General features: G+C 45.6%; 1 protein-coding gene across 1 annotated transcript; it reads right to left on the bottom strand.

Moving 5' to 3' along the window:
- Window positions 1-449: 449 nt before the first annotated feature.
- On the bottom strand, window positions 450-22,902 carry LOC126534082 (uncharacterized). Its single transcript, XM_050181304.3, has 4 exons — window positions 22,746-22,902; window positions 13,575-13,657; window positions 11,921-11,977; window positions 450-811 (listed from the first exon to the last, which is right to left on the bottom strand). Exons 1-4 carry the CDS (start codon window positions 22,777-22,779, stop codon window positions 518-520), a joined length of 468 nt encoding a protein of 155 aa, XP_050037261.2. The 5' UTR covers window positions 22,780-22,902; the 3' UTR covers window positions 450-517.
- Between the last annotated feature and the right edge of the window lie 1,240 nt (window positions 22,903-24,142).

Here is a 24,142-nt window from a genome sequence, read left to right on the forward strand (position 1 = left end):
TTCAAGATCTATTCTTGCAAGACTGCAGTCGTCAGGAAAACGTAAGTGAAAGAAACAGACAAAGGAAGCTTCGCTTCGATATGAGCCGCATTTAACTTTTTTAGCACAACCAGAAATCTTATTAGTCAAATATAAAAATACAGAAGAATGGTATAGAATTAATCGTCAGTACATATTCTTGTGCATTCATACACACTTGACAGTATGAACTAATGGTGTGCCTAAATATTATTTATTCTCGGAAAGAGGAGGAGGAGGAGGAGGGGGGCGGAGGCTGCCATCTTTTCATCGCAGTGATAATCGGCACACATGCGAAGCTGTGCGCAGGCGAACAGGCATCCTTTTAGTCACGATAACTTTACCTTTACCCGACCATTGAGTAACGCGGAATACTAAACTCAGAGTAGCACATGGTCCTAGAAGACAATAACTGCTGTCAACGCTTCAGCTATGTTGTTCATTTTTATTTGCAGACTTATATGAAGCATGCCTAACACCAGACAGTGTTCTCAGCCTGTCATTCAACGCGTCTGTCCTCACACTCCTGGATGCAAACCGCCAAGCATTCCGGCTGGCACCGGCTGCGGCTAGTTCCTAGCAAACAGCGTGGTTCCCGGCACTGGTCATTGCAGGACTGCATGCATCTATGTGGATCACGGGTATGGCTCTGTTCGAAAACCGCACGCTTCCGGCGCCTCGCCAAGTACGGACCGCTGTCTAGGATGCACGGGTTGGGATAGGAGTTGCAGACACAAGATCCCCTGCAGCAGGTTCCTTTCATTTGGAAACAGTCTGCTGCCAAGGGTGACACCTGCGTGGATTTGAAAAAGCAGAGGTCAATGGTGAGCTGACCAATTTTATCATGATCGTTGCAGATTACTGCTCGCATGAACGAATCGCATTCGATGAATGGAATTCTTGTTGGGTGTGAGGCTAAAGTAATATAGCGGATACCATGTTCTGTTCTGAGAAAATCAAATGGGGCGACAGGTAGCGCGGCGTCAATAAATAAGCTTACCGTTTGTCGCACGTGCATGAGGCGGTGATGCCAGTACCCGGCTGCGCGCGCAAAGGGTGACGCAGGGTTCAATAAAGATAGTAGGTCCAGGTACTAGTGTCGCAGCGGTATTCACAGCCCCCAAAAACAACTTGTGAAAATGTGCCGGCGGGTATACGCGCATCTTCCTCAATAAGTGTGTTGTAAGATACATCTTTCTAACAGATATGAAACCTCTATAGGCTGCACTGTTTCAACGATGCTTCGTCCGACTACTTCGTCGGCAAATGTATTGGACAATAGATCTGCGAGGGCATGTCAATAACTTCCCAATCGAAGACACGTAGCAGGTGTCCATGTATCTGTGCAGCCACGTGTCGTGATGAACGTAGCCCCAAGATTTACCAAGATAAAGCCGGTCACTGCAGAGGTCCATGTTGCATTACTTTGATGTCAGAAATCATGACTAGTGCAGAAGTACGCTATTTGTATAGCTGATCCCGATCGCCAATGGTTTCTTATCAACGCAGAAGGTTGGGCTAGTTGATGTTGATGCATTTGCTGAGACATGGTTACCAGCGCTAAGAAGAATAACGGGAAAAAAACGTGGGAGAGGGCAGAGCGCTCCGTCCTGTGCCACATTTTTTTCCGTTAGCCTTGTTAACGCTAGTAAGTATGCCACAGCAAATGTTTCTTATCAACTCCCCAACGCCCCTACACAGGCGTTAGTTATCCTTTAGAAGCTGATGAAACACATATAGGTTGTGGCGGCCTCACGGTCGCGCAGCAGTAGCCAGACACCCATCCCCCTTTTGACTTGATAAAATATTATCGCGGTGTGTGCGGGAAAGGGAAGTGGTGCGAGGGTGTGCAACCGAGCCGTAGAGGCTGAACGAACACAAAATTAAAGTTAGTTGTTGCTTGTTCTTCAGGGACTTATCACTCGCTTCTTTCTGCTGATTTCCAGCCGCGCTCGCGTCCCGCACTGCATTAGTGAGCCGGACGAGCAGCAAGCGCTATGGACACACGTAAAGGCACCGAAATTCCGACACTCTCCGGCGTCGACGTCAAACTGCCTCTATTTTGGACTGCGGACCCTACATTGTGGTTCATTCAGGTAGAATCACAATTCGCGGCACGACGCATCACAGCAGATTCCACGAAATACCATTATGTGGTGAGCTGTCTGCCCCCATCCACCGCTAGCGAAATTCGAGACCTGCTGCTTTCCCCACCAGAAGACAACGTTTACGAGGCGTTGAAGGCAACACTCGTTCGCAGGATCACGCCCCTCGAAAGCCAACGGCTAGAACAGCTTCTCCACGAAGCGAACCTCGGCGACAGGACGCCAAGGCAGCTGCTGCGTCATATGAGGCAATGATTGGGCAGCAAAGTGGATGGTCTTGACAGCCTGCTGCTCTGAGAAATATTCCTACAGAAAATACCCCCGAACATCAGAATGGTCATGACTGCCTCAAATGAGAACGATCTATCGAAGCTGGCCGAGTTAGCCGACAAGCTCATGGCGGTAGCTCCCACATCTGTCACGGCGGTCGTAAGCGAACCATCGCCACATGAGCAGCTTCAAGAGATGAAGAACGAAATCTCCCGTCTCGTGGATTCCGCGGCCACCCTCCATACCGCGTCACGGTCAACCAGTCAGAGTGCTCCGCAGTCGTCTATGAAACGCCAAAAACTATGTTGATACCATCGCAAGTTCGGGAATGCTGCACGCAAATGCGTACCACCCTGCGAGGTCTTGGGAAACGCTCCGGGAAGGCGCTGAGGGCGACCAGCGTTTCTGCCATGCAAGAATGTCGCTCATCAGTCTTTTTCCTAACCGACCGCAACAGCGGTTTCCAGTTCCTCGACGACATAGGCGCTGAAGTGAGCGTACTTCCAGCATCGCCCGTGGACCGAAAGGACCCGAACACATAGCCTTTGCAAGCAGTCACCAACACGGTCATCGCGACGTATGGAAACTGCTCCCTAACCGTCAGTCTTGGCCTGCAGAGAACGCTACGATAAATTTTCATAGTAGCCGACGGGAAATTTGCCATTCTCGGGGCGAATTTTCTGCGCCGCTTCGGACTATTAGTCGACGTGCGTAACCGGAGGTTACAGGACCCTGTGTCACAAAGCGATGTAAAAGGCAAGCCTTCAAGGCATACGCCGCTCAGCCCTAGGCTGATCGAGCCAGCAGGCCCTGTTCGTTTCACTTATACTGAGCGAATTTCCTGACCTGACACACCAGCACCAAGTGGTATCCCCAGTAAAACACGACGCTTTCACCACACTACTACTACTGGACCACCGGTTCACGCTCGACCACGTCGACTGTCGCCTGAGAAACTGGTGGTGGCACGACAGGAATTCGACCATATGTTGGAGTTGAGTATCATCCAACCTTCTTCCAATCATTGGGCATCTCCCCTTGACATGGTTCCTAAGCGATCATCGGGTGACTGGCGTCCTTGCGGGGACTATCGAGCACTGAAGAGTGTCACATCGCCTGACAGGTACCCCGTGCCACATATTCACGACATACTGCCAGGTATGCATGGGGCCAAACGTTTTTCAAAAATTGATCTCGTGTGGGCATACCACACGTACCACACCTGTGTCACCGGAAGACGTCCCCAAGGCTGCTATGACTACACCCTTTGGTCTATTCAAGTTCCTGCGCATGCCAATTGGCCTTCGCAACGCAGGTCAAACGTTCCAGAGGTTTATCGACGGTGTTCTACGGGGCCTGAATTTATGTCACACCTAAGTGGACGACTTGCTTATCGCGAGCACCACCCCAGAAGAACACGAAGAGGACCTGCGCATTGTTTGGGCGCCTTTTTGGGCGTCAATGCAACCAAGAGTGATTTCGGCGTGTCTGAGTTGTCATTTCTGGGCCACATCATTTTAAGCTCGAGAGTACGGCCACACCCATCTAAAATGCAGGCCATACAAGATTTTCCACTGCTAAGCACGAAGCGCCAACTACGTGAATTTCAGCGATTGCTAAACTTCTACCGCGGCTTCGTGCCTAAATGCGCCCATATCATACAACCGCTTCACGGACTGCTCAAGGCAACGAATGATCTTCGAATGACCTGCCTTGGTGCGAAGAAGCGAAAAGGGTTTTCAACCAAAGCAAGGAGGCCTTGGCAGTTGCGGCTCTCCTGGAATACGCACGGCCAGGCATTCCCCAGTGCTTAATGCTTGTTGCCTCAGACATAGCCATCGGCGCCGTGTTGCAACAGCTGAGCGACCGCACATGGCACCCAACTGCATTCTTCTCGAGGAAGTTGACACCTACTGAGGGCCGCTACAGCACCTTCGGGCGCGAACTGCTGGTCATCTACTCGAGTATACACAACTTCCGTCGTTTCTTCGAAGGCATCAAGTTCTTAATTTTAACCGATCATAAGCCGATGTCCTATGCTCTCCGCTCTATGTGTACGGGCGGTGGCACGCACACGGCCCGTGAACTTCGGCAACTGGCATACATCTCCCAATTCACGACAGACATGCGCCACGTAAAAGGGAGCGACAACGTCGTTGCCGATGCCCTGTTGCGGAGCGCTATAAAGGTCGTCAACTCTCCAGAAGGAGTTACCTTCGACGCGCTGGCGGCAGCCCAAAGAGAAGACGAAGGGCGCTAAAAATCCTCCTAACAACAAAAACGACTATCAAGCTACAGTGGAGGCAGATTCCGGGATCAGGCGACCAGATTTGCTGCGACACCTCCACGGACAATCCATGCCTCTTCGTGCATGCCAATCTACGTCGCCGCATTTTCCTTCCTGTTCACAAGCTATCGCATCCTGGAATAAAAGCTATGCAAACGTTGCTCACAGCAAGGTTCATCTGGGCAGGTATCAACCGAGACATACGTTGCTGGGCAAGAGGATGCATACCGTGCCAGCGTGCCAGAATTCATGGACATACTGTGACCCCGTCGGCAACGTTCGCGCCTCCAGAGACGCGTGTCGACCACGTACACCACGACATTGTCGGACCTCTGCCGCCTTGCCAAGAGAATACCTATTTACTGACGTGCACTGAGATTCACGCGCTGGGTGGAGGCCGTACCAATAGCGGATATCACAGCTGACACGGTTGCCCGCGCCTTCTTGCACCACTGGGTTGCTCGTTTCGGTGCCCCATCTACCATAACAGACCGTGTAAGGCAGTTCGAATCATCACTTTTCGCCAGCCTTACGCGCTTCATTGGTGCTTCTCGCATCAGAAGAACCGCCTACCACTCGATTAGCAACGGCATGGTGGAGCGTTTCCACCGCCAGCTCATGTCTGCACTCGCCGAAACAGAAGAGCGCAGCTGGATGGATGCACTACCACTCATCCTCTTGGGAATCCGGACAGCTGTCAAGACAGACATCGGCAGCAGCGCTGGTGAACTGGTATACGGAACGACATTGCGCCTTCCAGGAGAATTGTACACGGGCAGCCCGCAAGACGGTTGTACAGCCACCGCAGCCTACGCAATTAGGCTACGAGACATAATAGAAAACCTTCGCACTATGCCACCGCGACGGGCAGCGCCACGGGTGGTGTTCGTACCATCAGAACTCGCTTCATGCACAGAGGTGTTTATGCGCCACGACGCCGTTTTTCGGCGACTCCGACCACCGTATAACAGGCCATTCCGAGTGCTGCGTCGAGGTGAGAAGTACTTCACTATCGACGTGCGCGGTCGTCACGAAGTGGTATCACTCGATCGGCTGAAGCCAGCGCACATTGAAGAAGCAGACACCATTTCACATGCGCCGTCATCTCTGACACTACCCTCCAAGGCTCTACTCGTCCACACACGCCAAGTCACAAGGACACGCAGTGGACGAGTATCCAGGGCGCCCCGTCGTATGGACTTGTGAACAATTTAAATCGTCCTATGGACGTTCGCTAACTCACTAGGAGGGCAAGTGATGTGGCTGCCTCACGGTCCCACAGCAGCAGCCAGACACCCTTTCCCCTTTTGACTCGATAAAATATTATCGCAGAGTGTGCGGGAAATGGAAGTGGTCCGAGGGTGTGCAAGCGAGCCGGCTGAACGAACAAAAAAATAGTCAGTTGTTGCTTGTTCTTCAAGGACGCATCACTGGCTTCGCTCTGCTGATTTCCAGCCGCGATCGCATCCCACACTACAGGTTCTTTTTATCGTCCTCTTTTCTAATTAACGTACTATTTTGTCTTTAGCGTTCGCGTAACAAATGTGTTTAGTCATGTTCTTTTTCTTTCTTTTTTCAAGGTAGGCTGTTTCCGTTGCGCTGCTTTTTGATCACGAAAGCGTAGCAAGAAACTCATGTTCAGACGTTATAGCATGTGCAGGAGATTTAGTACTAATTTTTTGAAGTCATTAGCATGCAATAAAGTAACATTACTTATTAACTACCACAAATGATAAAAATAATGAGATCCTAGGGTTTCATAAGAGGCACGCGAGAGTGTGGAACTCCGCAATAATTCTGTCCACGTAGAGTTCTTTAAGGTGCACCTAAGTCTATCTACATGTGATCTCTCCATTCTTCCTTTTTTTTTTTTGCATTTGGTCCCCATCGAAGTGCGGTCGCTGCGGCATCGATCGAGCCTCCTACCGTGTCGACAGCAGAGCAATGCCAAAGCCCCAAAGTAACGACGGCAGGTATCGCGAATGTTTTACACCCGCAGCAAAAAAAGGAAAGCATTGAAATAAAGAAAACATATTGTGAGTTCTTGTGCACCACTGACAATTTATTTCTGTCTGCTGCTTTTTTATTATTAGCTCCGCGTTATTACTGCTGCGAACTAGAGAAACACCAACAAATCAGTTTTCTGAGAAGACCACTTATTCGTTTATTCGATTCACCGTTTATTCTAACTTGAAAACTGGATAGCCCTTGTGATTGGTTTCACTGCCTGGTTTCTTGCTGAATAGCGTAGGAAATTTCTGATACCCATATCTTTTCTGTACTTCAAACTAACATCTTCAAATCACTGTACTCCGTGAAGCGAGAATCGAAAATAAGCAACAAATTCCTTTAAGCGTACGTTAAGACTGTACGTGGTTTTAAGTACCTCGCTTTCAAAAGCCATGCGCAAGGCGGAAGCTGTAGTCCGTGCCGCTGTTATTGACGTCCCAAACAATATGGGAGCTCCGGTTAATGAAAGCGGAATGGGCGCTTGCCAGATTGAAACAACTATCAAAATTGTCTTCTATGCACAGCCTGGTTTCAGCAACCTGCCGGCTCAATTTGCCCCCATACCTGCCATTACCCCAGCTGAGACATACCTTGAGTGTTCACAAGTGGTGGAAATACTGCATCTCCAACACAAGTCACACAGTACGCGAAAAAAATATCACCCCGATTGCGGTACTTCCTAATGCAAAATTTGAGCGCATTACTATACGTGATTCTATTTCGAGTTATATTGGCTGGCACGGACTATCTGTCTTGCGCGGCACGTTCCAAACCGGGCGAAGTGTGGCGCATCTGCCTCGCTAACCGCGAGATAGGGAGAGGCAGCGCGTGCGTAACGCGTGGGTGTGATTCACAGCAGCTGTCACAGACAGACCTCCGCTCATGCAGCGCTTTGTATCCATATCATAGCCATTGTCGCCGGACAATCGGTCTTGCACAGCGTTACGCTTTTCTTTTTAGGATTTCGTACCACAAACGACGAGAGCGGCCCTTCGTTGTGGGGAAGTCGTGCCACCATGAAGTGTCAGCTGCGGCAGCACCCGGGGGAGCGTCACATCCAGTTTGGATCGTAGCCGTTAGCCATCGTGCTTTGCACGAGCAGCGATTCCTGTCACACACGCTGGTACCGCGCACTGACCTTATATAGAAGCTGACGCAGAGGACCAGTGCAGCCCTCCCCGCGTCATGGCACCCTTCCCCCCTACCCCTTGGAAGCGCAGATGAGATCGCCCGCGCGGCTGCGGTTGCCTAGGCCGCTGGCAACTCTGCATATGCGCACGCCGTCTCTCCTGCGCTCCTCCTCCTCTTTTTGCCTCAAGGTTCCGCTGCACCCTCCTCCTGCGCTATCGCCTTTCTTTCATCTTTCGCTGCGCTTAGCGTTCGTTTTCATTCTTCGCAGCGCTCGTTCGCTCGGTTGTGCCGGCGCCGTCGGACAACGCCGACGCTCACCCCAAGATCGCACACCTAAGAGCCCCACTCTAAACAATTAGATGTGTGCTCCAGAGAGGTGTGCAGGCTGGGAGCGCGTATCTTCAACTGGAGGAAATTTACTAGCTGGTAAACGAAGCTACCTTCCAATGGAAAATGCCAGATCCTTCGTATTTTGTTACCCCGATAGTATTTACTTCGATACGCAAAAAAGTGCAGAAGTGAAGTTAGTGAATATTGTATACGTCCTGCTAAGCCTTGTAGTTTGCCAGTGCTTTTCCTTATTCAATCAGTACTCACTGGATATAAGTAACCTATTGTAACCTATTTAAGAGCGCAGACGGCTTGACTAGATCCTTAGTCGATAATTTGTGTACACTGCGCGATAAATTTCGCAAGACAGTGACAATCGCTCTTCTTTATATTTTAGTGAAACCTTTGTTTAAGAGTACTGCAATGTTTTCCTTCATAATTAGTGCTTTTGTTGGAAAAGCATGATAACGTTATGTCATGCACTGTACCTAGAACAAGCTAGTCGCAACCGACATTGAGGCATTTGTCGTACCGTGCAATCAGATTGAAGAACTCACTCTGGTAAAACTCGGTCCCCTGCGATGCAAAGAATTTTCGCACATCCTGCTCAACCTCAGCATTGTTTTGGAAGTGACGTCTCGAGGGTGGTAAACGAGAAGTTCTACATCCATCGCCAAGGTATGAGAGTGGTGGCACTGGCTAACACTCCCAGGGTTCTACTAGGAAACATAAATACCCAAGAAAGTGGACGGGGAAACGGCGCCGCGGTAGCTCAATTCGTAGTGCATTGCACGCGAAATGCGAAGGTTGTTGGATCGTTCCCCACTTGCGGCAAGTTGATTTTTCAACCACTTTCATTTCCACTAATTTATCGTTTCTTTGTTTCATTTATTAGGCACAAGTAATTTCCACTCTGTTGTCTTTTGTGTCAGTGTTTTTTGGCTTCTTACGATATCCCGAGGGCGGGAATTTCAATGCAGGGAACAGGTGCCCAATCATACGAGATAACAGCCGCACTGCCATTGTCTGTGCGCTACCCTGCCATTGCACGCACTGACATGTCTGTCTGCCATGGTTATTTCAACTGGAATAACCTCTGACACGCCAGTCTGCTGCTACTGTCCCTCCTTCGCCATTCTGCGCATCACTGATTCCTCCTCCGCTGACGCTCCTTCCGTCGTTGAACCAGCAACGGGCGTGGATTCTTATGGCAATTTGTTGTTTGAATTGGTGTACCACCTCCTCTTTGAAGAAACATTCACGAAGTTTACTTCCGGAACCTCCGCGTACCTTTGTTAGGGTCTGTGGCCCGCCTGAAAAAGCTAGCGCCCATGCAGAAAATCGACGTTGGATTGGTGCAGCTGTCTCTTCGCTAAAATGTGCGCCGTAACGCACTAAACGCCACCGCGGTCCACTCGATTCACGGCCCTGTTGATGGCAATGACTGAAAGGTGCATTACTATACCTAGCATCCATATCGCATTGTTTACTCCAAGAACTCCTCCTTCAATTTAGATGCCCCTTCTTTTCAACGTCTGGCACCATGTACACTGAGATCTCCACATCCTAAGAAACTTTTCTTAGTTTTTTAACCACATCAGCTATTAGCTTCGAAATCCCCGCCTGCCGTCGCTGCAGTACGTCAACTACTCTTCGCATTCTGACCAAAAGGAGCCACTCCGCCTTTGTGACCCAAGTGGCCCCCTCTTATTATGTTCACCATTCTCTCTAACCACCGTTTCCGCTCTGCGTATGCTCAAATCCCCCCACAACGACAACTCGACGCTGTTTCTCCTCCTCGCATTTGGAATTTGAAATCTGGCGGATGGCACGACAGTTCAGTTTGATGGCACTTGGCGCCGGCACGGAATAGCGTAAGGCGATACCGACAGCGGTAACGCGTTATAGACTTAAGTAGTACATCGCACCACGCTTTAGGGGAAATATTCTGATTTCCGATTATATTTTCATTACACCTTAAGTTTCCAATTATTCCTGCATATTCTCAGCATGTAGATGTATCATGTCATACAATTTTGATATTTATAGGACGTTTATATTTCACTTAACAAGCCGTCGTTTTTATGTGGAAGTGGCTGCAGGTCCGAAATTTAATTCAATCACAATCCTAAATACTTCAAGCCCGTTGCAGCGAGTTAAAAAGACCTTTTCCTGAACAGCGCATTTGTACGTTCAAGAACATTTGGATTTGCATTTATTTCTCCTGTTTGCAACAGAAAGCGGGCAGAAGCTAAAGGCCACGTGGCCTGACAAAGGCTTCTGCTCCTACAACGATTCGGCATGTGGACCGCACGCAGCATACAAATCCTGCAGATATACGGAAATCAACTTGAGTGTATGGATACAAAATAATATTTTCTTTAAAAAAATAAAAATAAAAATAAAGAACATGATTTCAAGAAATACACCTAAGGTAAATTTTCAGGTATTTTGTTTCAAACTATAACTATAACCCGAAAACAAATGAAAGAAAAGACTGACAATTTATGTCAAGGTTCTGATCAGACGAACTCTATATTGTTCACATTGAGAAAGGTTTCGTGTGATTTATTCGACCCTTCCATAATTTCATTATGATACTTGCGTAGGCGATTTAACATTGCAGGCGCCTTGTAACTAAATAGTTGTTTTCCGTAATTGTTTCTTATTTTAAGTGTTCTCATATTATCTTACCGTAAGCTGTAATGCAGATTGGTAGGTACATTCAGGATATGCTGTGATTTGTTTTGTTTAATGTATTGCATCAACTTGTAGTACTATACCTGGTTTGCTTTTAACACTGAATGTTTTATAAAAAATGACTTGGTTCTAAAGTTTTCTACAAGACCACGATATCCCTCGAATGGACGTATGACGTCTTTGCACTACTATTAATTTATTATTTTTTTGCGAAGTAGTGCCCCAAAATTATATGCAATAAGTTAAGCAAGAGCAAAAAAGTGCGCAGTACAAGTAATGTTGCAACCACGGAGTAACCAGGGTGCTCAGTCTATAGAAGCAACGGACAGGTCTACTTAGTTCAATAGCAATTTGGTCGACGTGCATGTTTCAGGCCAAATCTTCCTGGAACCAGACTCCGAGACCTCTTCTATCGCCCTATTTTCAAGAAGATAGCTATATTGCAATTTACGTAGTTTATTAGCAGTAGCAAAGATTAAATATTTCGTTTGAGAATAATTCATTTGCAACTTATTTTGTTGTAACCTGCAAGACAGTTGCATCAGGTAATTGTTAGCTTTTAGTTCGAGCTTTGTAATAGGAGCAGCTTTAAATATTATGTTAATATTATGTGCATTCATAACTAATTGATGGGACTCGAGTATGTCGCACAGATCATTAATATAATCATAAAGAAAAAAAAACGTCCAAGTTTTGATCCTTGTGGAACACCCGTTATGATTTCCGGCTACTATTAAACATCCTTATTTAGGCTGACATTGAAACGTGATTCCAGAAAACAAAGGAAATAAAAGAAATTTGTTAGTCAAGACAGAGAAAGGAGCAGCAAGAGATAACCATCTTGGTTCAGCACCTTTCCTGTTCCTTTCTGCGTCGTTCCTGAGATTTGTTTAAGTTTTTATTTTGTTCTTTTCGTTTGCTAGTGCGCAATCGTTATGCAATGCCATGTACTAACTTTCCTGACAGGCCAATTTTGTGAAAACGTCCAAGAACTAAGAAAATGCAGACTGATATATCAGCCCTATGGTATTTCGCACGTGCAGAAGCACTAAAGAACAGATAAACTTACTGTGCATGGAGCCAGATCGTTCATGTTAGCCTGGCACATCGTGAATGGTATGCGAATCTGAAGAAAACGACATCATCATTAGTAAAAATAAAGGAAAGAATGAAAAGAAGTTGAACACCTTCATGCGGAGTCAACTCGTTGATGAAAGGAGGCGCAGCTTCGCGAGAAGCGCTTTTATCGCATGGCAAGCATTTCCTTAACCACACAACAAAGCTTCAGACGTCTTGACTCGTAAACACTGCCGTAAAGGTAAACGTGTGGCACTCCAACAGCGCATTTAGGAGCCTATCGCATACTTGAGGCGGAGTCGAACTCCTCGTGCATGAACTATCGCTCAAAATAATGTTTTTTGCACACGTAAAATTAATGTTCACATTTTACTGCTTTTTACATCCTTGCCGGTCACACTACCCGACTCCGTCTTTAAGGGTGAAATGTTTACCGCGCTACGAGATGCTAATCGCCTTGTTGACCACTGAAGACGACGGAGACTTCAGTAAAACATGAAGACCTCTGTTAGCCGCTGAAAGCTGCAAATAAAGCAATAAGGTTTTTCCTTCCTGCCTTCCTTGTTTAAACAGCTGTCTTGAACGGAGCCATCATGAACACCATCACTGTTAGGTGGCAGTGAAGACAATTCCAGCCCAAAATTGGTGGCCCGTCGCGCGAAACAGTAGCGAGCTTCGAGAACTCGCGAAATTAGAGAAAGGGGGAAGGAAAGGCTTCGGCCGAGAGAAGAGAAAGACAACGTGGAAGAACGAGCGCAATAGATTCACCCATGAAGCATGAGTCAGTCGCACTCCGAGACGTAAGGTTGTTAAAGTATATTTTGCTTCGAGTTTTCTCTCTGTTTAATAATAGTTACAATATGTGGGACTTGATGCAACTTTATGAGGCATGTGTGACAAAAGTTTTAAGAGCGTAAGGTAAATACGGGCTTTGTGAAAAAAAAAATTATCAAGCAAGTTCCCGAAAGTATGAAACCGATGCTATGAGTAATATTTTTCTATGTCTCGAGGGAAATCTACCTAACAGCTATGTTATAGTTCGTCAGCATGGTCGCTGCGTTATGTGCACCGCGGGAGAAAACTTTATCATATGTCGCCTCATTATGAGCTTTGCCAACGTTTACTGGAGCGTTGTTTTCTGTACCTTTTGAAGCGTAATGCGTTGCATGTGAGGGTTGTACCATGCCTCGGTGAACTAATGGAGGTGCCTCATTTATATTCGATAAAAATAATGGGCAGGTCCAAAGCGCGTGGTTAAAGGAAAATTCAGGTTCATTTAGGACTTTTGCAACAAATTCCATATTCGTGTGCTTCGGGACTCAATACAGGGGCTTTGAATACCACATAGAACTGGCATAGCTGCCATGCAGTAATTGTAAGAGCCGTAGAGATCAAATTTGGTGCAAAGAAAAAATGAGAGACGGTATTGTTCTTCATGTGGATCGTGGATGCGTGGTCGGTGAAATACTGAACGCATTATTCAAGTTTTATGTTTTATTAGACTGATTGAATATCCTACGGTCCACCTTGAGTTGCTCTGCATCCATTGCTCTAAGAGCAACTAGCGCTTTCAGAAGCCCTTTAGGCATTTGTTTCTGTGGAACACCATAACCTTTATTAATCAGCTTTAAAAGAATGGTACTTACTGCAGTGTTCGGAACTACTTCGGGTCCGACGACTTGTCTCTTACTTCTGTCCTCGGCATATCCCCGCGCTCCGAGAAAAGCGACTGAAATAAAGGCCACGACAAAGTCCTTCCCATTAAGTGAATATATTTAACGCAAGCAAGATGAAAGTATACCTGAGTACTCAGCACTGTTTCACAATTAGCACCAGCGAATTATGTCAACTGCGACTTTCCAATTTCCCCTGGTTTTGTTAGCTGATTCCAACTTGCGCTTTCAATTCATGATCAATATTATTTGCGCACTACTAGGAATGAGGGCTGGTGGACGAGAGACACAGTTCTCATTCCAAGTGGTGCGCAAATAACATTGGTCATGAATTGTAACGAATTATTCCAAACCAATACCACTGAACCTGCAAATTCCCCAATTTCATCACCCCACTTAATTTCGTGCCGTCTTCGACTGCACTTCCCTTTTCTTGGCGACCGTTCAATACCTCTAATGGTCAACCAGTTATCTACCCTATGCATCACATGGCTTGCCCAGCTCCATTATTTCCTAATCTCAACTAGAATATCAACCATCTCCGTTTGCTTTCTGATGCACACCACTCTTTTCGTCCGTCTGAATGTTACGCCTAACATTATTCGTTCTATCGCTCTATGCGTTGCCCTTAAAGGCCAACTGTAGCGAAATTTGACTTCGGCTAAATCGAATATAAACGTTTAGTGTATTCTCTCAAAGTAATCTTGGTAAAGCAGCAGGGATGGTAATTGCCTAATTTTGTTATTATCACCTAATAAATAGTATCTATGCATACGACGTGTGTGCCTGGCAGAAAAGCGGTAGAGTTGGGGATATGGTGAATATTGAAGAACCGTGCGGAACTATTATTCTCTCAATTGCGCCACGTCGCGTCTAGGCAGCTTGGCGCATTGTCCGCTCAACATTTGCTAGTTGAGGGCCATATCTCTCGGCGAGCGTTCTCGCTGTTGCCCTCGTGATTTGAGCTGTTGCAACAATGCCGATGAGCTGCGTGGCCGTCTAGTGCTCGAACACGTAGTCGAGCACGAGCAATAACTGCGCAGTACAGAACACTCAGTAGAGGGACGCCAAATATGTCTTTTGCTGTCCCAGCTTTCAGAGCGCAAGCTTGCACCGCGGCGGAGAACGTAAGTGCGACTCGGACCAGCCAACGCGCAGAAAGCCTGTAAGCTGCAGTTCGCCAAGCTGCACACGCTACACTTGAACAGCCCAGTTACCTAGCACAGTCATAGCACAGCCATAGTCTTCCCCAAGAAAGTGTGTTTGCCATGCAGATCATGATGGGTACATCGTCTTATGCGTGGAAAACGCTTTCGAGAACCGGCTGGACTCTGAGAATACTTCGCATTAAAGGAAAGTCTTGGTCGCGCAACGGCGTATCACAGCGCACGAAGCAGCTAAGAAAGTGCAATAACTGTATGGCTGGAAGACGGGCGGGACCTGTTCGCTGACACACCTGAACGGAATACAAGCAAGGACAGCAGACAGCACTGGCGCTTGCACTCCACATTCTTCATTATACGTCACTTCCGCCAAGTGATCATGGCGGCGTTTCTTTTCAGTGTTGGTGTGAAAAACATTGATTATAAGAGCGCTTTGTGACGCATTGACCTACATTGCAAGCGTAAAACTCTACACAAAGGCTACTTTATTTCTAAATTAACTGAAACTGCGCTTCTTACGCGTTCGAAAATTTCGTTGTAGTTGCCCTTTAACTTGTTCTCTTACTTATTTGTTAACCTCCAAGTTTCTGTCCCATACGTTAGCATTGGTAGAATGCAATGATTGTACACTGTTCTTTTTAACGACAGTGGTAAGGTCGCAGTGAAGATTTAGTAATGCCTGCCGTATGTACCCAAACCCATTTTTATTCTTCTGTGAATTTCTTTCTCGTGATAAGTATCCCGTGTGGATAATTTATCTAGATAAACGTACTCCTGTGCAAATTCTCGAGGCTGGCTGGCGATCCTGCATTATTGTTCCCTTGCCAGGCTATATTACATTACCTGTGTCTTCTGCGTATCATTCTACAAACGCACTAGTACATTTTCTCGGTGAAGGTACTAAATCATTTGCTGTTATTCGTCCGCAGTGTTGCTCAATAGGACAATGTAATCTGCAAACCGAAAGTTGCTGAGATATTCCCCGGTGATTCTCACACTCAAGCCTTCCGACTGTGATTGCTGGATTATTTCTAAGCATGCAGTGAATAGCATTGGCAGTGAATAGCACTGAATAAATTGCCAGAGCACTTTCTTGATACTTTTCTTGCGAAGAATTAGGATACCTGTGGAATCTGTAGATATTTCCCAAAATATTCACGTATGCCTCGAGTACTCCTTGATTACGCAATGCCTCTATGACTGGTTTTATCTCTAATGAATCAACTGCCTTTTCCTAATCTATAAATGCCATATACAGAAGTTGATTGTAATCTGCAGATATATCAGTTAGCTGATTGATGACGTCGATGTGATTCAATGGAGAATATTCATTCCTGAAGCCAGCCTGTTAGCTTGGTTGGCTGAAATCAAGCCTTGCTTTGATTCTACTGGAAAATATCTTGGTGAAAACTTTATGTAATATTGAAAGCAAGCTAATGTGTGTATAATTGCTCCATTCTTCATCGTCTTGCTTATTATGAACTAAGTATAATGTTGGCATTCTTCCAGCTATCTGGTACACTTGAAGTCATGAGGCATTGCCTATAAAGGGTCGCATTTTTTTCAAGCATCATATCCCCTCCATATTTCAATAAATAGTCTGTTATTCCGTCCTCTACTGCCTATTTTCCCCCAGTCATATCTTGCAAGGCCCTTGTAACTACATCGCTACTTATAGAAGGAGCCCATCTATTCTGTTCATCACTACTTCGAATGAAGGTAGCGTGGCTGCTCTCGGCACTGTACAGGCTAGTATAGAATTATTGTGGTGCTTTTACTATATAACCGAAATTGCTGAAGGGGTTACTCTGCTTATTTTTCGGCGCGCACAGCTTTCCTTGTCGGGTGCCAAGTTTTCTGCTCACTGATTTCATGCTGCGGTCATTTTTACTGCTTCTTGGATCCTTCCCACGTTTACGGTGGCTAGGTGGGTACGTGTGCCGACAGGCGTAGTTCACTGCTTCTCCGCGTCATGACAGCAGGAATGGCGCTGCGGTCAGAAGCCAGTCGCGAAACGCCCATCATTGTTACTGAGACCGTTTTATTGCGTGTCTGTTACGTCAAAATATTCTGGTTTTCGCAGTAAGAGCTTGAAAAAAGGTTAAATTATGTTGAGAGAGTCCCTAAACATATGATGTTGCTTACTCCAACGAGTTGTTTTCAAAAGCGGCCATATATATTGCTAGTTAACGCGCTTAAAGCACGGTGCGCTAAGCTTGCAGTCGCGTAATTTCTCCGCATTCTCGTAATTTACTCAGAAGTTTAAGGATTGAATTTTGAATATTGTGGCTGATGATCGGGAACACGACGCTTTTTAGGCTGCGACACAGATGAAAGTGTTCGTGCAAAGAGGAAAACTAGCCGGAGAGGCACTACTTGCTTTGCATGGAAACGTAATCTCGGCAACAAACATGCAAGCGATGGCTAAAATATAACTGATTTTGGCGCCACGACACCGAAAACTTTCCAAAAGACGTGTGCTTTCAGATTTCTCTGCTGAGAAAATGTTTCAACAACACCAGTCATGTGTCAGCAGCACTTCGAGGAGCAGTTCATTCAGCGTATTAAGCAGATTCCAAAGCTACATCTGCGGCTAACCCGTGACACTGTTGTTTCGATGCTGCTCGACGCTACAGCTAAAGAAACTTCCAGCAGAAGGAACAAGCAAGACTCTGACGAGATGCCGGTCTCTAAAATAATCCTGAAGAGACCGTGAGTCAAACTTGCACTCGCGCTTCAAGCAAAGAGGATGAGAATGAAAAGGACGCGCGTGTTTAACGATTCTATGCGATAAGATAGAATATGTCTGGGGAAGTAGGACGACAAATGTCCACGTGCGACATAGCAGAATAGAATTCGAATTCAAGTGCGCGGCCTCAGTTCACGACCAAACGACTACTGTGCGTGAACAGAATGGCAGAGTTTTGTTCCCCTTTCCAGCTAAGACCTTCTGAATTGCTTGCTTGTAAGCAGCAGAAACCTGGACTTACGAACAGCATCATCAAGCTAATGCATTGCCCTCCTGCCTTTCGTTTTGACGAGCAAGAACCTAATTGGCTCCTGAGCGTACTCAGAAAAGAAAAAAGAGCTTGCGATACGCTTCATGCATTGTGAGGAGTTGTGTTTAAGGGCCGTGTGTTTAATTTAAGGTTACAGTTTCCTGTAAAAGCTGGGTGTCACTGGTTTACGCGTGCGACCTAAGAAGTTCCTTATTACATTCACCTCTGGGTATACGACCTCAAGAGTCCAGACTATCTTTTTGGACGCTAGAAGCCCCTACTCTCATCATATATCGTTAAGGTAATCATAGGTCATCGAACAAGGTAAGACAGCTTTAGTTTTTTTCAGAAAACAGCATTTAGCTTTACTGGGAAAAAGTTTTGTATATATATATATATATATATATATTAGCTATTAGCCTATAACTCTCTTATTCGGCCCAAACTTGAGTTTGCGGCTATAGTTTGGGACCCGTACACAAAAAAAGATTTAGCAAAAATAGAAAACGTGCAAGGACGGGCTGTGCGCTTCATTTACCATAAAATCAAAAGAACTGATGCCCCATCTGCTTTAATGGCCTCCAACGAAATTAAACCTCTTCATATGAGACGGAAAATTGCTCGATTAACGTTTCTTCATTCACTCATCCAGGGAAAGTTTGTAATTTCTTCACCCTATGTTACACCTTCAACTACACGAAAAACCCGTCACCAACATACCCACGCCCTAACACCACATTTTGCGAAAACAAACTTGTTTAAATACTCATACTTTCCGCGCACAATAAACGATTGGAATGCACTGCCTGAACATATTGTCTCAAGTGACAGTTTTGAAAGAAAGCTTAGAAATGCATTTTGATGTGCTGATTGATGTGCAATGTATTTCCTTTGACTTGTTTCGCTCATTTGTATCATGTATCAAACCTTTTGTCTATGCAATAACTTTATGGCGTTTGTAAATATGCCTTGTTATCGGCCCTTCCTGCTAGGACCTCATGAGGTCTTCAGTATTATGCAAATAATATATATATATATATATATATATATATATATATATATATATATATATATATATACTGAAAATACGTATAGCTCGACAGAGATTATGATACATCTAGTTTATATATAATAGCATTCATACGTGCAATGCCAAAGGGTTAGTTGTGCGAATATTAATATTTATTCTATTGTATTTTACATTCCTGTAGACCAATACAATTTCATTAAGCATGTTGTGGCATGACAATACTCCCTTTGCGAATTACGTTCTCATGCAGCACCCACATCCTAATTCGTAAAACACATTTCGACTCTACGTTTCCCTTTATAAGCACTGATGAAGGGCTATTTCGTCCGTGGTGAAATTGTGTAGATCTTCGTTGACTCAATTTGATCATTTTTACCGTACAAAACAGAGTTAAGAGCTCTGTATTTTTGCCTCTCAAACAGAAAAATAAACTGGTGACGGAGAAGGCAAGTATGTTACTTTGGCACGTGGCATAGCTCCGCTGCATACAGACACCTATAACAATCGATGGTGTGACTGTGAAGACGTTTTCCAGTTTAGATAAAATGAGAACTTCGCCGCATTTCGACCGTAATACGAGCACAGCAGCCCAAGGCGCGCGCTGCTTCTGTCAGGTCTCTGACCACAGCGCCATGTTTGTCGTCGCGGAGCGGAGAAGCGTTGAACTACGCTGGCAGATGGGGCACCTACCCAACTAGCGACCGAACTATATTATAATCTGGAGTATCCCCTACTTTCTTCTTGTTGATCAGTTTGCCAGTTCCACGAACTCTGTCTGATCTCATGAGTTAGACATTTCCAAGCTTGGTCCTTTCTTGATTAGGTTCTTTGTTAACCGAAAGAGCTTGCCTACAGGTTGCCTTGGTGCCTTACCTCATACTTCAATTGCTGCTTCTGAAATCAACCTTGTTATGTTTTCATTTATAACCTCTATGATAACTTGATCTTCCTGTTCTAAAGCTGCATATTTGTTTCCGAGTACCAGCCTCAATTTGTCTAACAATATTTCATTCTGTACTATGCTGGGATCGGCCGACAGTATGAAATCTATCTCATTTTTTTTTTCTTCATTAGGGCTTCTCCGGGTCAATTTCCTGTTTCTACGCTTCCTGAAGGAGCTATTAATTATTCGGAGTCTATTCCTTGCCGTGAATTCTGTCATTATCTTCCCTCTAGTGTTTATAGAATCTATGCCGTACTTGCTAATTGCTTGTTCCCCAGCCTGTTTTTTCCAACTTTTGCATTGAAGTCACCTCATGAATACACTATACTTGCACTTGTCTTACTGATAATTCAGCATCTTCATAAAAATGTTTCATTTCTACATCATCTACGGTAGGCTCCTACTACGTTTATTCTTTTGCTCCTATTCAACTTTTTTACGATGACTGCTACTCTCGCACTAATGCTGCAGAGTTCGTCAATGTGGCCCCCGAGGTCCTTATCCATTAAAATCCTGCCCCGTATTTTCCCTTGTCTGGATGACTTGTAATGCAGAGGACGCTGGCCCTTAGACAGCACCGTATAAGCGTCACAATCTCTTCTAATCTCGCTAAGGCTAAGAATATCCCAGGCAATGCCTTTTAATTCCTGAAAGAGCCACGCTAAACTAGCCTTATACCACAGGGTCCGCGTGTTAAATATTCCTAATGTAAGTCTGCAGTGGAGGCCTGTCCGTATCCAGAAATGCTTAGCACCTTCTACCGCCTCGCAGGTCTGGCTGTCGCCTCGGTCAGGTGCTCCGCAATCGCTGGGGACTGAGGGTCATAGGTTAATTGCAGAAGTCATGAGTGAGGTAGTGGTCGAATACTGCACCAGGGAACCCAATTTTTGTTCTGGTAAAGGATTGCCTTTGATGAAGCTTAAAAGGCCTTCCTAATGTGGCAGCACCTGGACCCAATGGATCTCGGTAATTTCGTTTGCTGCTGTCAGGCGCCACTCCAAGCCCGAAAATGTAGTGTGCAGGAGCATTCGAACATACGACCTTCACATTAAAAGCCCGGTGTTGTACTTCTGCTTCACGGCACCACGGTGCACATAAACAGCAATGTTCATTCACACCATTACGATGCGCAAGTATTCCCGAAGACTATTTTGTTATCTGCTCCAACTAATGATTGGACGGCTAGTATTCGGATTTCCTACGAGCAATACATCGCTCTATTCAAATACAACAGCCGCTTACATTTTACCCTACTGCTAAAAGGAACGATTAGGTGTGGTACGTATTGACGTAGTCTGAACGCATGTGTTCTTTGGAAGCCCTTACCACTTATCAAATACCTGCCTGGCAATTACTCGCGAAGTAATTTTGTTTGTCTTGTGAGCCTTACGTCAATAAAGCGCCTTATGAAAGCGTGCCTGAGCAAAGAAATAAAACAGTAAACCGCGAACCTCGGGCGGTTAAATAAAGTATTCCCAAGCCGCAATAATACGAGTACCGTCAAAGCGTCATGCAATTGATAAGAAGACATTCAATGGTGTTGGGGAATTTTTGAGAAAAAAATTTAAAATACTTTTACCTATCTTTTTGCCGACGGATTGACCTCGGAAAATAGCAGTGCATAGAACGCACCGATAATTCCACGGTGCTGCTGGGGCCTAGAAAACTTAGGCCGAATTTCTAGAAAACTAAATTACGGAGAACGCTTTGAAAGGTAATTTGGGTTCTGTCGCCTGTAATTTCCCTTTACGCATTGTCTACCTGCACTCCACATAAGGAATAAAGATCTAAGAGGCTCGGAGTTCTCTGGCATCCTAAAATATTCAGGCGGTCACGCATGTCGCGCATGTTTCCGTTAAGCTACCTACTACAAGAATGAATCGGCAAATAAGTAAATCCACCGCTTATCATATGCCTCTTGAATATAACATTAGTACGGTAATGTTTAGTCACTAGCATACTCGTCTGAGACGCTCCCCGTCGTATTACTGCTAGTGCGAAATTGTTTCTCCTTGATTATTTTCGAACCACGCATTCTACAAAATGAGCATTTGTAGCTACCCGTTTGTCTGTATAGCCTTTCAAAGGGCCCGCGTAACGGCGACATATGTTGGGAAATTATTTACCGCGAAGAAAGGAGACGTGCTGAAGTTGGCCGTATATTCTCCAGGTGGAGATATAATGCGTTCTCAAGAAAAAAAGAACATCTGAATACAAAATCGTGTTTTTATTAAAATGTATGCAAGAAGCCATTGGTGCCTTATAAAGGCAATAGCTGCCGTCGTGCTCCATCGTGCACTTAAAACAAAGATAGCTTTAGAAATACAAACACACGGTGATCCACAAAGTACTACATAACCCGTTACCTCGAGCAGTTTACGATTTGTTATAGGCAGTCTACAAATTAAAATTCGAAGTGCGCAAGTTAGACTCGAAGATCAACGCAGTCCGTGGGAGAAAACAACGAAAAAAAATGAAATAAACGCGCAAAACGTCGCACCATACACAACAATAAGAGAGCATGCAACGAAAAATTTGCGTAGAAGAAGGCATCCAAGGGAACTTGTAGTCTATGGAACCGCAAGTGTCGTTAACGTCGAAACTCATACTGTCGACGAGAAAAGTGGGCGGCCTGAAAGTGCAAAGCCGAGAAGCTAAAAGAACTGCAGCCAAACCGAATGGCTCAGCCCTTCTCTTTCATCTATTCGTTTGCACGCTTCACCGGACTGTGTCATTCAGAAGTTGAGTGTGAGAAAAACTGAGCAAAATTAGGAAAAGGGGAGTCATTACTACGCGACATTTTGCTGGTTTGTCACATCGTTTCTATACAACACGCTTTCCAAGCCACCCCAGATTTTAAAATGCTGCTGTGTACGGGTGATATGCAATTTCTGAGAAGAATGTATAACTTTGAAAAGATTAGTGATAAGCGCGCTGCCATCTGGGTGCACGAATTGATCAAGTTTGTTGCACTGCGTATATTATAGAGCAGTCCCTTGAATCGCTTACCTAAAAGGACAGGTAGTACAGTGAGGGCCGCCATTGGTGTCGTGCGTTTCGCCGGCGTGGCTCACGTTTCGTTTCTCGAGTGCTCAAATTGCGCTCTTCTTCGCCGAGCGCAAAGCAGCTTTAAACGTGTCGGCCGAGGATTTTGCTTACGGAGCGGATCGGCGTCCATGCCGGACAGCTATGCGAAGTGGCTTTAGGCAGTGACGCGTTGTCCCGCGCGAACGCGTGTTCGTGTCAAATTTACGCGCTTTCGTGTCGCTTAAAGGTGAGAAGCAAACAGAAACCAGGACGCAAAACTTGTCGGCCCTCGCAGGACCTTTAAGAAGACTTGAAAAGACGAAACCTGCTCTGTGCATGAAAGCACGAAGCTTCTAAATCGCGCGCTTTTCCTGGCGCAGTTCGGCTACGTTCTCAGCGCTGTCGCGAGCACCTGGAAGGGCTTTGAACGCGTCTTCTGCTCATACGTGTCTGTTTCCGTCCCGCTAGACACTCTTAAAGAAGGAGCTTCAAGATAATTTGCGACTTGTGGAGACGAAATGCGACTGGCGTTTGAGTACGCAGGATAATAAATTATGCTTTTATGTACTATGCTTGCACAGCCAGTAACAGAGAAGTCCACAGTGTATACAGATGTACAAATGTCGCACCACCATATCTCGCCGTTCATGTTGTCGAGAGGCTACTTTTGCATTTAGGAACATAAACATAATTTATAGTATGCAGCGTTGTCGATAACGCAATAAAATTATTTAAGACCCTATGTTTGTCTTCACTGACCTAAAATTGTAAAGAGTAAGCCACGTCTTCCCAATATTGCCTTAAATACACATAAGCGTCTCCTAGAAGAACTACATTAGTCCGTCATGAAAGCTTTCTTTGGAGTAAAAACAGAAACATGCCCGCATGACAGATAGCACTTTTGTTCTACAGACAGACGATAACTTCTTACAGTAGTTCCATAAAAGTCTCAGTAAAATAGAGCCATATAGCTGATGTTTTTTATATGTGAGCGAAAACTGATAACCCTTGTGTTTGTCTCCTCTCATTACCGACCCATGTGCAAGCAATACGGGAGTCACCCCTCTACAGCCTACACGGATGTGGGGTCTTTCCCAGGCGAGCAGCCACAACAGCAAACGTAATCATCAAGAATGAACATCGGAGCAGCATTCCACTTCCCCCAAACAATTCCCTCCAAGCTGAGGAAACGGATGCCGTTCGCGGTATCCCAAACAGAGGTTGACGTCATAGTGACCAATTCTGAGCAGGCATGTCGCAGCTTCGCTAGCGGCAGAATTCATGCCAATACGCTCAAAATCATCAATCAAGGGACGCCAACGAGATCAGTCATGATCATCTGGTCGCCACCTCATCACGACATTTCTGGCGATGAGGTT

This window comes from Dermacentor andersoni, chromosome 7, assembly GCF_023375885.2.
Source record: "Dermacentor andersoni chromosome 7, qqDerAnde1_hic_scaffold, whole genome shotgun sequence".
NCBI lineage: Eukaryota > Metazoa > Arthropoda > Arachnida > Ixodida > Ixodidae > Dermacentor > Dermacentor andersoni.